General features: G+C 41.5%; 1 protein-coding gene and 1 long non-coding RNA gene across 2 annotated transcripts; one reads left to right on the forward strand and one right to left on the reverse strand.

Moving 5' to 3' along the window:
* Positions 1–1,535: 1,535 nt before the first annotated feature.
* Positions 1,536–6,737, reverse strand: otx2b (orthodenticle homeobox 2b). Its single transcript, XM_080870489.1, has 4 exons — positions 6,409–6,737; positions 4,139–4,346; positions 3,425–3,576; positions 1,536–2,924 (listed from the first exon to the last, which is right to left on the reverse strand). The coding sequence occupies exons 2-4, from the start codon at positions 4,233–4,235 to the stop codon at positions 2,301–2,303; spliced, it is 873 nt and encodes a 290-aa protein (XP_080726615.1). The 5' UTR covers positions 4,236–4,346; positions 6,409–6,737; the 3' UTR covers positions 1,536–2,300.
* Positions 6,738–6,857: 120 nt separating this feature from the next.
* Positions 6,858–11,537, forward strand: LOC308389250. The gene is made up of 3 exons (XR_013970242.1): positions 6,858–7,774; positions 8,450–8,565; positions 10,891–11,537. It is a non-coding gene; the product is annotated as an uncharacterized lncRNA (long non-coding RNA).
* The last annotated feature ends 2,213 nt before the right edge of the window (positions 11,538–13,750 follow it).

Consider the following 13,750-nt stretch of genomic DNA (forward strand, 5'->3'; position numbering starts at 1 on the left):
TGTGATCCTTTAGCGGAGACTCCAATGAAAGAGAGATTATTGGCAATGTCAAGGATGCTAATTGAATGTTGGACTTCTAACAATTAGCCCGCTGCACAACCATGTCGAGTCATTACAGATCCCATACCCGCTTTGACTTTATTGTCTGTCGTCTTAAAGAGTAACGTCGGACTTGAAAGTTGGAGCAATAAAAAGTAAATAACAACAAACCCTCTTTTAAAAGCAGCTTTCTCCTCTTGAGTCCTAAAATGTATTGATTTCTTTTCCCCCTTTAGACATAACCTCTCCTCTGCACTTAATTAAACACACCGCGCATGTGGGAATAAAGTTACAGGAATATTGTGCGGAGTTTTTCTTGCCCTCTTTTTGAGCCAATTTCTTACTTTTGTACAACTGCACTGCTATAAGCACTTCTTAAACTGTAAACCCCACAACAGAGCAAACCAAAATCAAGTGTTGTATGTTTTAATTTATTTTTCGCTTATGTGTATCTCTCACTGGTCTATTTTCAGGGCAGTGAGAGCAAATTAACGTTGTTTCTTGATATATTGATGTCATATCAGCGCACTTGTGAAACACTAAATATTAGCCTTTATATTAAAGAGCTCATCCAGGGATCAGGCGTGGAAAGCCATGCCGCGCGGGCTTTGAATAGGACCACGGCTGCCCTGCGCCCCAGAGAAACCCCCGCCGGTAAAATATTGGGATTAACATCTCTTGGAGTCCGGGATTAAACACTGCTTTCTCAAACCGCACACTCTCTTTCACTGTCTGAATTGCACTACCGGAAACAATGCGGCATTAATTCGTTCTTCTTCTTTTTTTCTTTTGCGATTAAATAAAGGGAAAGGAGAGGATTAAGTTTATGTGGCGCATTACCACTATGAACACTGGATGGCTCTGAAACTCATCGAAAGACAACACATGGGCGTTAATGCGTTGGGCTGTTTTTAAGACGTGATAGAAAAACTAATTACGCGTGAGAAAACAGAGTTTGGTCGGCACGCACAAGTGTAGGCTAATTATTACTCAGACGGCCATTATTGGCTTAATTAATGCGAAAGTTCTGGTTTTCCCTCTTTGCCTCATCACGCACATATACCACCGCAGCCTCGATTGAAAAAAAAAAATAGTACCCACAAAGGTTCTGTTCCATTTTTAGGTCTTAAAGTCGTAGAAAACGAAGAACCCCCCCTTAAACAACCATGATTTTTGCGCACATTGCCAGGGTTCCACTTTAATTTCCAACACGCACACGCACACACAGATCGTCTATTGATGAAAGAGTAAGCTCACAGGACCTTTATTCATGTCTTTTCAGCGGTGAGGTCACACCATCTTTGGAGCCAGTAAAGGATCCACAATCACCGTGTGTTGAGATCAATGGAGGGGAAGCAAGTGTAGAGCTCTCAGCAGCCGAGAGTCTTTTCCAGTATGGCTAACCCTTGATTATTACTACCATCCACCATGTGCTTGGAAAGTCTCGTCTCTCTTTGTGATGCAGTAAAAATAACCATTAGCATCTTTCGTTGGTGAAAAAACCCCAAAAGAAACAAAAACGAAAGAAAACGAAAAAGTTAGAAATCTAATAAAATCACAGCAGAGAGTCCAATGCGAGGGGGAGGGGGGGCTCACAAATTGCATACAATACAACAGATCACAGTTTCGAAGGCTAGCACAGATAAAAAAAGAAAGAAAAAGAAACCACATATGTACCATTTATATAAGACGCACACTGATTGTCTCTTAGAAACTACATATTGATTCCTTATAAACACTTTTTTTTCTTAAATAAAGTAGTGCATCCATGTCCACACGCCATCCTCGTGTCACACACTCTGCCGGCAGGGCGGCAAAGTTGTTTAAGAAGCTTTAAGAAGGTCTGTCCATCCCGAGCACTTCAGCAGGACTATTAACTTGAGTTTTGTTCTTTTACTTCCGTGGCTGTGGTGTGTTTTTCTTTCTGAGTCCACTCTGTGACGTCCTCAACAGGTGGTGTTTTTTTGTTTGTTTGTCTGTTTTTTACGCACATAGGTACGCACTGACAGATAAAGAAGGGCTACAACCGGTGAATAAACGGGAGAGGGGAAATCTCTTTGCCAGTGCTAAAATACATTAACTTCTCCTCTAGGAGGACCAAAGACCATCATGCCAAAAACTAGAGGCCCCCCTGAGAGCCCTGCCTCGGTGTACCAGGCTCACGTTTTTACCCAGTCTGAAGTGTTCTGTTGAGGGATGGCAGCGCTGTGTCTCGTGTGATCGTCACTGTTTGTGCACTTTTTGATAGCTGATTGCTCGGTTCACAGGACCTGGAATTTCCACGAGGACGTTTGATCCTTATAATCCAAGCAATCGGCATTGAAGTTCAGCTTCCACGATGCCGCTTGGTCCTTATAATCCAAGCAGTCTGCTGTGGAGTTGAAGCCCAGGCCGGACGTCCCGTATCCCTGGGTGGAGAGGGACGCCGGGGACTGGTTCAGATGGCTTGTGACTGCGTTTGTGCTCATCGGACTGAGAGTTGACCCCGGGCCTGACAACTGGTGGTGCATGGGAGTGAGGTAAGAGCCGCAGTCCATACCCCCGAAGTAGGACGTCGACCCGGCGTAGCCCTGGCTGTAGCCCGAGGCCTGTGTGTAGGTCATGGGATAAGACCTCTGCATGCAAGAGGAGGAGGTAGATAAGGGATCTGAGAGGGGAGAAATGGACGCCGGACTCCATATGGACACTGGCGCGGTGCTGGTAGAGATGGCGGGGACCGTGGTGGTGCTGGTGGGGGGTGTGAACTGGCCGCTGGCCCCGCTTTCCGAGCTCACTTCTCTGGTTGGGGAACTTTTCTTTTTGGCAGGTCGCACTTTGTTCTGCCCCCCATTCTGCTGCTGCTGCTGCTGCTGGCGACACTTTGCCCGCCGGTTTTTAAACCAGACCTAAAGCAGGAACATAATTGAACACATTCATTACAATGTCCCCATAAATACTAACCAAGCTATACTAACCGTTTAAAATAGGAAAGGGGCTATATATATGTATAAAAAGGCTTTTTTGCCCCAGTAAAATTATTTAAACGTAATTGGAACAGTCCTAATAACTGAAATATTATAAAACACGGTAAATATATTGCTGTTCGGGGTGAGGTGGGGGGCGTTTTAGAGTACATATAAAGCAAAAAATAAATAAAATAAAATAAAAAATATTTTTTTTATGCTTGTGTTTCCTTTCAAATGAGTTATATATTTTCCCCAGATTAAATCAAATACAAGTACAGGTAAAATACTATTTATTTAAAATACTAAAATACTTTACAGGTTCCAGAGTGAAATGTTTCGTTTGATGCTTCTCAAATTAAAATAAAAAATAACAAAGCCACTTTTTTCATTCTACAATATATAACAATATTTTAAATATGCCTTGGCGTCAGTTGACTCACCTGTACCCGGGATTCAGGTAGATTGATTTTCAGCGCTACCTCTTCGCGCATGAATATATCAGGATACCGAGTTTTAGCAAATAACGCCTCCAAAACGTCGAGCTGTGCGCGCGTAAAAGTAGTCCGTTCTCGCCTCTGCTTCCGTGGAGTGGCTGTAAGTGCAAGAGAAACAAAAAAATCGCATAGGTTATTTATGTATACATGTACAATTTTAAAAAAGTCATCAAAGGCAAATTTGAAACTAATTACGCAGGAGTCCTGTGAGAGTAAAAAAAACAAAAAAAAAAACCCGGTGGCAAATTGTAGCACTTGACATCTTTGAGTCTAACGTGCCAAAAAATTTAATGCAAACATCAAAGTAATTTGCCAGTAATTTCCTCTGGAGCCACATCTAAAAATAAAATCACACACGGAGAGACTTGAGGATTAGTCCTCACTCCAAACTGTGTGCGCTAGAAGTTTTCTGTAGACTACTTTCCATCACCTTTTGTTTGTATTGGTCTGGTCAGTCTAATAAATGTATTTATTTTTCATATTTGTTTTCCTTTAAAAAAAAAGAAAGAATAACAATAATAATACACGCAATAATAATTCGTGAATTAAAAAGGTATATGAAGGGCTGGTTAATTGCTGTAACATAATAGCAAGGAGCCCTAAGTCATTTTCAGGCTGTGTGATCACATCTTATTTAATTTTCAAAGAGGTTAAACATACCTGGATAGCCCACTGATGGATGTAAAAGATCCATGCCGGAAGTAGTTAAGCTGAGGCCATTAACTGTGTAAGGTGGTTGCTTTAGATACGACATCATGCTAATGTTTGTCTGAGTGCTGAAGTTGGAGAAAATTTTGAAAATTGATGGAGCTCCCGAGGAGTATTCGGTGTCCTCTGTTCGCCGTGTGGTCCGTATTACACCTGGCACCTGTTTAAAAGAAGAAGAAGAAAAGAAGAGGAAGACGGATATTCTCGTGAAGTGATATTGGCTCTATTTACGTGACGCTGTGGCGAAATAAGTCCTTTCCAGAGCGCATGGCTCTCCTCAAAAAGCACGAGCCACTTCTCCAGCTGTCCTCATCTTTGCAACCCCCACACGCCCTCCCACGATTAAGAAAAAAAAAAAAACGAATAAAAAGAAAGGAGCACTGTGATTGCAACAGGTTAAAGCCACTATCTCCTTTATACAGTAAACACCATGAATTGAAGATAAATCTCTTCAAAATAAAAGCTAAAAATAAATAAAAGTTGCTGGCAAATTATCTATTTTATTAGGAACTAACTTTATTTTTATTTTTGAATATTATTTAGTTTATGTTAACATTAGATTGTATGTATGTAATAATCGATTGGATGAGAAGAAAAACAGCTGAAGTTGAACTGATTGTTACTAAAACGTCTGAGTCCGTTTAGTCTGACAAAGCACACAGTCAACGTTACATTTTTATGATGAAGATTAATATGCGCCCATATTGATGTGATTTAGAGTAAAAATTACTGAATTTTCAGGTTCGTTTAGTGAATAAATTGTGTTATTTTTATGTAAGAAGGAGATCATTTTAAAATATTGAACCAGTGAAAGAAAAATGGACACATGCTTTCTCGATACACATTTTTTTTGCAGTTCTTTTAAATAAACAAATTTGCTCCTTGGTAAAATTTGACTGCTGTCACTTCAACTTCAGTGAACCTCACGCGTTATCCCCACTGAGCCTCTTGATTAGTTGCATTTTTTTTCTTTTCAATATCCAACGGTTTTAACCCCCTCATCCCAATCTGTCACACTTAAAACACACCCGTCAACCAATTGCGCGCACACACGCTCGATAATAATTACTCTGTCCAATAATTAATTATCAGAAATGTTTTTTTTCTTCGTAATTTAACGAGGCGATCCAGGTGGCAGCTAACCGAGCTGCAGTTTGGTGTGAGTCCACAGAGCTTCCTGCAAATCAAACCCGGCTCTCTTTCTTTATATTTCTTTCCTGCAAATCCTCGTGCGTTAATTATGATTTCATCGCAAATTTGCTGATATAAAGTAGGAAAAAAGCATAAAGTATCAGCAAAAGTAAAGAAATTAAACTCTCGTAGATATTTGCTTGATTGAGCTAAACTCCTAATTGTGACCCCCCCTCCCCAAACAGGATCCATCCAAATGAAGTGTTGGTTTATTGTCTTATGAATTATTTATTTTCCGAGGCAAAGGAGAGCTAGAAGACAGAGGAGGCCCAGGAATAATTTTCAGTAGCAGGCCCGAATGTTCCTTCTTTTCTTCTTCTTTTTTTCCGGTGAACTTTTCAGCCTGGACGCCTCCACAGTTTCCCATTTTTGCTGCCCTTATCCTGTATTAATTTACGCAGAATACACGAGTGCAGTGTGTGTGTATGTGTGGGAAATTTTTGTCTGAAACTTAACTCAGTAAACATGGATAGACGCCCTTGTAGCAGTCCTGGATCAGTGAGTGAGTGTGAAATTGGTAAAATATGACCTCCAGGAATCAATTAATTATTTAAAAGCCCATTATTACATCAAGAGAACTTCAGCCCAGCGCTGAGTCTGGTCTTGTTTTCAGTATCAGAAGCTATCACAATGTAATTTTATCAGTTACTGATTTACTGATGTGATTTACAATATTTCCGTTTTTTCTTTTCTTTTCTTTTCTTTTCTTTAATATAATAAATCAGTTTGTTGTGTGCACCTATTGCACCCGTATTTGTGCACACATAAAATCAGTGACAGCCTGGGTTTGAGACGGCATATTTAATGCCAACAAATAACCTGAAACCTCCTCGCTGGGATCTCTTTTAGAGTCTTCGTGGGTTTTTATTTTAGCACCAGTTGAAACGTTTTGCTTCCTCTTCTAAAGAAAACGATTAGGCGAGGAAGTGATCAGGTGAGGAATTGCAGGTTTTAACTAAATTTCGGTAGTGTAATAATAATAATAATAATAATAATAATAATAATAATAATAATAATAAAGCTGAACTTACCTTGGCAGGGATGACTGGAAAATTCTTTGTCTACTTGGTGTCCTCCGGGAGAAATAATAAAAGTCAGTAGAAATCGACGACGTCCTGTCGCATAAAAGGAGAATATCACAAACCCGAGCAGAGCAGGAGCAGCCGTCTTCACTGGAGATAAAAGTTAAGCGTTGAGCGCCTACATGAGGTTCTGAAGCGTTGCGACAGCGGCGGAGTGAAGGAGGGAGGCTGCATGTACGCCTTTAGGATTTGTTGGTGTGTTGTGAGTGAAGTGGTTTGAGTTAGATTTTGTACAAAGTGCCAGCCAATGGGAGCCGCAGGACTGAGCTGAGGTCTGTCTCTGTCTCCGTCTCTCACACTGGTGGGGAGGGTTTTTTTTTCCTTTCTGGGAAACAAATGTCTCCAGCTACTTTTTTTTTTGACGCACAGTCTTCAGCCAATGGCAGCGAGAGGGCGACTGACAACATCCCCATCCCACCGCAGAGAGGGCACACTGATAATAAATAAACGGTACGCCGTTGGATGATGAGAGGTGGAAGGAGTTTAAAGCAAAGAAAAGTCAGTTTATTTCTCATTTTATTATATTTTTTCATGACATCAAAGGAAGCATTAAAGTAAGAGATAATTTATAAATAAAAAAGGGGGGCGAGAGGCGAAACATATCCGAAAAATAAAGACTTCTCAGAGCGTTTAATGTATGTCGAGTATTTTAGTGGGAAACTCTTTTTAAGCGTTAATAATTTCACACTCTCGTCTTTACTTTACCAGTTTAAATACAACCACCGATGTTTTATAGAATAATATCACGAAAGCTTCCAGACAACCGATCAATATTAAAAGTCGATTATAAAATGTTTTATCATCTCTGTTGAGGCACCAGATTAATCTGCAGAAGAAGACCGGGAAATATAAGTAGAATTAAATATGTAGGAAAACCCCCAAAACAACAACAAATAAACCCTAAAAAACAACAACAACAACAAAAAAAAAAATGGGGGACCAAAGCGGAGCTTCAAGGCTGCACCGTCCTCTCACATTCCAGCACGGCGTAAAAAAGGGGGATTTAGAGCGACTTATTTCCTTAAAACTGTCCTCCCATCCACTGAGCAGCCAGTCTGCTACCGTCAGCCCGCTGCAGGCCCTGCACCGAAATGTACAAACAATATTTCCAGGTGGGTTCCCACCGGGGAGACACCTGAGCACTTGGGGACTCGCAGCCACCGCACCTGCGGGGTACAGCCAGCCATGCAATTACACACACAAAAAAAGCTTCTCCGTTTGGCGACGTGCGGAACGACTTTTCACTGACTGCACTTGAAACGGTTCCTGCAGGAGGAAGATGTGCTCGAAGAGAAACAGACTTCTGAATATGAAGGTAGGCCTCTTTTAATTCTGTTTCATGTGCCGAAAGTGCATTTTAGTAGATTTAATAATAATAATAATATTAACTATTTATTTATTTATTTATTTATTTATTTATTTATTTATTTATTTATTCCCTTTGTCTTTACCTAGTAACAGCTACTTAGTGCAGGGTTGATGTTATTTCATATTTACTGGAAGACCAACAAGCTGCAAGGGACACATAAGCCTCCTCTACGTCACTTGAATTTTGAACCTGCGTGCCCATCTCAAAATAATATGCCGAGGGTTTTTGTCACGGCTTGGTAAATGTATCATCTTAAGAGGCTTTGTGTAACACCTACACACACACACACACACACACACACACACACACACACACACACACACACACACACACACACACACACACACACACACACACACACACACTGTGCGCTTGCACGGACACACCCGCTCCACTTCAAACAGATTTGAATATTGATTTAGATTTATAAACACAGACAGACCGTGGGCTTTTATGACTCGTCGCTTGCCTCTCTCCGTGGCTCGTGTGCAAGGCCGGAGTCAAAGGTGCAGTGACAGCTGCCGAGAGTACCGGTTCTCGCTCAGCCTCTGGAGCTCACACAGTCTGACGCACAGCACACCTTATCAACTTTGCAAAACTCAGTGACATCTCTGTTGACAGATTTCGATCGTGGGGAAGCGGCGGTGTGGATCACGAAGCTGGATTTCTTTTAACAGCACAGCCGAGGGGAGAAAAGTTGGGAGATGTTTGAGAAACAGGAGCTGCGACACATTCAGGTAACCTTTCTTTCTTTCTTTCTTTCTTTCTTTCTTTCTTTCTTTCTTTCTTTCTTTCTTTCTTTCTTTCTTTCTTTCTTTCTTTCTTTTGCAACTCGTGCTTATTTTTTATTTTTATTCTTGAAAGATTAAGAGGAACTGCCTCATCTATTCGAAAAGGAGTCTATTAATCACTTAACTTATCACGTAGAGGCAAATTTAAACGGGTGGAATAATTAACTGTTTGATAAGTATTTTTTTTAAAATTGTGTTGCTGTTTGCTTTATTACTAAAACATAGCAAAAATCATCATAGCGCACAAAGTATGAATGAAGTCCTGCACTTTCTTGAGGTTTCACATTATTTCACACGAGGGTGTGCTTGTGACTGTTACAATGTGCACGCCTAAATAACAAATAACAAAAAACAAAACAACCAAAAACAGTTTGACAGTAAAACCTTAATTTAAAAAAATATTTTATTAATGTTTCCTTATGTTTGGCAGCTGCATGCAGAGGGTCTCAAACTGCGTGAAAAATGATGACGCCTTGTGCTGTTATCTGCTGGATCTCACCGTTTAAATTGCTAAATAATTTATTAAACTGTAAAGCTTGGCCCTCCTCGGGGACTTTGTATCTTAAAAGGACGTTTAAAAGGAGAAGGAGTTAAACGCCTCTGGCGAGCAGCGCTCCCACTGACTCCCGGCTAATTGACGACGACTGCTTTTATCTCCGCCTCTGCTACACTCAACCTGAGGGTGAGGATTTCACCAGGCCCGCTCCAATCTGTGATTTCTACAGTTAATGCGTAGCCATGCATCTTTTCAAACGCACTGCGCAGGCCCTGGATGTTTGACCCTTGTTTGATAGGGGGGGGGGGAAAATCGCATTTTTAAGATTGGATAATTACAGGCAATACAGACCCCTATTTCACTGCTCTGTGCTTTATCCAGGCGTGGAAAAGAAATAATCAACACATTATAGAATACATGAACGCACTTAAAAAAAAAACAAAAAAAAAAAAGAGGAAAAAAGGTGCTTGTAAATTTCCTTAATTTCAAATAACATATTTGCCATCAAAACAGCTTTTCTCGCATCTCTTTCGCTTCTCTTTTCCCACCTATAGTTTCATATTCGCATGGCTGAATACGAGGAATGTGTTGGTGGATTTCATTCTCAGCTTAAAAAGAGACTTAAAATGGGAACAAAATCATGCAAAGCATTCATATAGAAATGATAATCTGTAATGTCAAGAAGAGCCTTTCCTTCTGCACATAGGATTTCAAATTTACCCCCAGGAAAGGTTGATTACACTTCAGTCAGCCTTTATCGTTCAATATTACTTCTGCTAACATGCTCTAGTTTTTTTCTCCCCTCTTTATTAAATACACAAAGTTATTATGTATAAACCAACAGAAATATTACTTTATAGAATTAAAACTATTACCATCCATCCAGATATCATTCAACTGCCAAAAAAACGAAATAAAAATAGGATTGTTATGTAAATGTAGTAATGAAGTTTTAAACTACTTTATTTCAAATTGTTTTTATCGCAGCTAAGAGTTAAGTTAATGTAATGATTGAGGTTAAACTCTATTGTTTATCAATGATGCAGGCAGTAATTACTGTAGCTAGATATTTGGTGTGTGTGTGTGTGTTTTTCTTTTTTTCCCTTTCTTTCTTTTTTTTGGTTGTGAGTGTGTGGGTGACAGAGAGAGAGGAAGAAAGAGAGAAAGATGAGCTGGAGAAGGATAATCACAAGCTGTATTTTAATTAGCCTGGCAGGTTTGATGGATACATGCAACCACTGCTGCTGCTGCAACAACTGCATAGTGAGCAAGATGCCTAAACAGAGGGCTTTCCCCGCACTCTTCCCTTATCACAAAAGAGCTAAACCTTTGTGTAATGTAACATGTAAGTGACCCCAGAGGTCATCAAAACACATCCAGTCCCCTCCCCGGGGATTAAAGGGGCAGAACCCCATTCAGTGTCTGTTTGGGAAGAGTTTGCTAACACGGAGGCACACAAGGCACGTTGATCTCCTTAAGCATGTGCAGTTTTATAAGTTGAATTTAGGCTGAAAGTTCTGTTTAAATAATTTCAGAGACGGGCACGCTGTCGAATAAGTCTGTGCTCCAGTTTTCAAGCTGGTGCTAAACTTGGGAAATTTTGGGCTTTCTTTCCCACACATTTCTCCATAAATTCAAATGCTGTGCCGCCATAATGGCACGGCTCTGTGTGTGTGTGTGTGTCTGTGTGTGTGTGTTTGCCAAGTTCGTTCTTTCCATTAATATGACATGTCTTTTAATTGCTGCCATAAATGTTTGTGTTGTGTTTCACGCAGGAGTTTGCCAACAAACAAAACAGATGCAATTAAACACACACTCGCCTTCAGATCATCTCTGAGGAGACAAAGTCGAGTCTGGTGGAAAGCCGACAAGGACAAACAAGGAGGGAGAGGACTCTGCTGCCTCAAGGTTAACTCTGACTGAATGAACTCTCGTCTTCACACTATCAGTCTCGCCACAAAGACACATCACTCATTGCTTTTTATAGCATCTGTGCTCTTTTTAGAAGTTGACACGATGCTCAGTTGATGTTTTATTTTTGTATCATTGGAGAAAAATTAAACCAATTTTATTTATCGACACGCCTCTGTTTATTTTGTGACTTGCAATTAATTCAAGGTTAATATGCAAATAAAGACATTTATGTTGCCATCACTGTAAGAGCACCACTATGCTCTCCTTTTCCCACCCTCTCCTTTCACCTAGCCCTCTTCTCTGTGTGCTGCTGAGGTGTCTGCGTGGCGTGGTAAAACCTGCCCTGCAGACCGGACCTCTCAAGTCTTCAAAGGTGGAAGAACTCAATGTGGGGGATTTGTTCAGGCTTATTTGGTAACCTAGGATTTGAATTGGATTCTGGGAAGCATTCATAACACATTTGGAAATGTTACATTGTGTGATTTTGTGTGTAATCCCCATAATAAATTTTAGAAATGGTCACAGCACTTGCACAACTGTGACTATTCATGATTTATCAAATGGTTTTCTTGTCTTGCCTCTTGGGGGTGAGGTGTGTGTGTTGCCCACGGGGAATGGGGGAGGCGATCTCAGAGCCGGCGAAGAGACAATTCTTCAGTTTTAACCTTTCTCTTAACAATTTTTTTTGTTTGTTTATTTGACCTGAATATGTGATAGGGTGAGGCACCATGCTTCCAGAGCGATTCTCTCAGACCCCCAACAGCACTCTAGTGGATTATACCTCCCTGGGAGGAGGGTTAGTGTACACACACACACACACACACACACACACACACACACACACACACACACACACACACACACACACACACACACACACACTGTAGGTACAGTTTATTAAACTTGCTGTATATTTTATAGAAGCCGCAGTCATACATTAGCACACTGGGCTGCACATTTTATTGCAGTTGAGTAGAAAACTGTGCAACTACAGCATTTTATATTTGTAGCAAGCCAGTTGTGTAATATGCAGAAATCTCTCCAAGCATGTTTTATGACATAGAAAAATATTCCTTTTTAAATTCTATAAAGGTCCTTAATGATAAGTCAAATACTGACAGGTCTCCTACTAAAGAACATCTTTGGAATTGTAAGTTACGTATCAGCTCCAGGCTACTTCTGATGCCTCCAAATTTAGCTCTTTCTCACTGCTTTTGCCCTCTCGTATAAAATGTCGATAGAGAACCTTTCCCCCCTTTCAGGAGATTAATCTGGAAAGTCACGATCAAACAGATAAAGGAAGAGAAACAATAAGCGGAGCAAAGCAGGAGCCGAGGTGGATGCTTATCATCCTTCACCATCCAAAATGAGCGATGTGTACTTGCAGAATCGATAGCTGTTGGCCAGATGCTCCAGAAGGAGCCCAAAGGGAGTGAACTTCTGTGTGAACATATATTTTGGGGGCTCTACTACTTGAATTTTGTGTCTGGTGTGTGTAACTCTCCCGCCTTGGATTGATAAGAGCGAGAGCTGTGTGTGTGTGTTTGTGAGTGTGTGTAAGTAAATGAGTATTTGTGCCCTGTCCAAACCCCACTTTGTTTTGAATGACACTTTGGCGATGCCCCCAGTCCCCCACTTCGACTTCTCAAGCGTACCCCCTGTCAGTGCCAACTCTGCCAATTCCTCTCATGTCTTTAATATCTCTCTTTGGGCTCTTGGGTTTTGCCAGTGAAGGCTCCCCAGTGACAGTTGGACATTGCCTTCACATTTGGGAGACAGCGGCGGGTGTCTGTAGCGTTCCCAGCCCTGGGCCTGTGGGGAATCTGTGATGGCTCGCCTGTCAGCCGGCCCCTCCCCTGTAATTAGGAGAGTAAACACAGCGTCTGGCTCGGCTTGGGGGAGAAGTAGGAGGGAGCGGAGGAGGGGACCGTCCGGCTCCCGTCCTACTGCTGCTTGAGCTGTCCAGGAGTAGCTTTGGATAGATAGCCTGTGATGTGCAGCCCCTTCACATCCTCGCAAAGGATGGAGATGTGGAGGAGAGTGCAGCCTGTTAACGTGCTGAGAAACATCAGTACCTTGTTGAGCATCAGTGAACCAGTGAGGAGGCTTTTCACTAAGGTGAACCTTTTGTTTAGAAGTAGAAAGAAACAGATCATTTAAGATGATCTGAGAGCTGTTCAAAAAAGTGATGAGAATGTTGATGAGGGTAAGCTGTGCACAAAAAGGTGTTCCTTGTATTTCTTTAACAGCATAATACTCATTTAGATCTCTAGGCAATAACATAGCACCACTACAAAGCCTCATCTCCTCTCTTCACCTCACTCCTGGTTGCTGGGGGGACTGGTCAGCTGCTGGAGGAATGTGTTGTGGGCTGGAGTTGTAGCTGTAGCTCGAGACCAGCTTTGGGGAACTGCCATGCTACCCTAAACCAGCCACTCCACACTGCCCAGTTAGGGAGGTGGGCTGCGGGAATGCTGAGACCAAGAGGGGAGGAATTTCACTGGTTGACCTGCCAGAGAAATGCCATGCAGAGAGCAATGAAGAGAGAAACCTAAAATGAGAGCGAGAGACAGAAAAGCATATCTCAGCCAATTGAAACGCAGCCTGTCAGTGTCATTTTGGTTTCGTAGGATGATTACTGATGATGGGCCAGTTGCTGAATGAGCTGGTTGCCACACAGACACTGTGGCACCGCATCTGACTTCGATCTTTTCAGGTTCA

The sequence above is a fragment of the Rhamphochromis sp. 'chilingali' genome, assembly GCF_963969265.1.
Source record: "Rhamphochromis sp. 'chilingali' genome assembly, chromosome: 21".
In the NCBI taxonomy this organism is placed as follows: Eukaryota; Metazoa; Chordata; class Actinopteri; order Cichliformes; family Cichlidae; genus Rhamphochromis; species Rhamphochromis sp. 'chilingali'.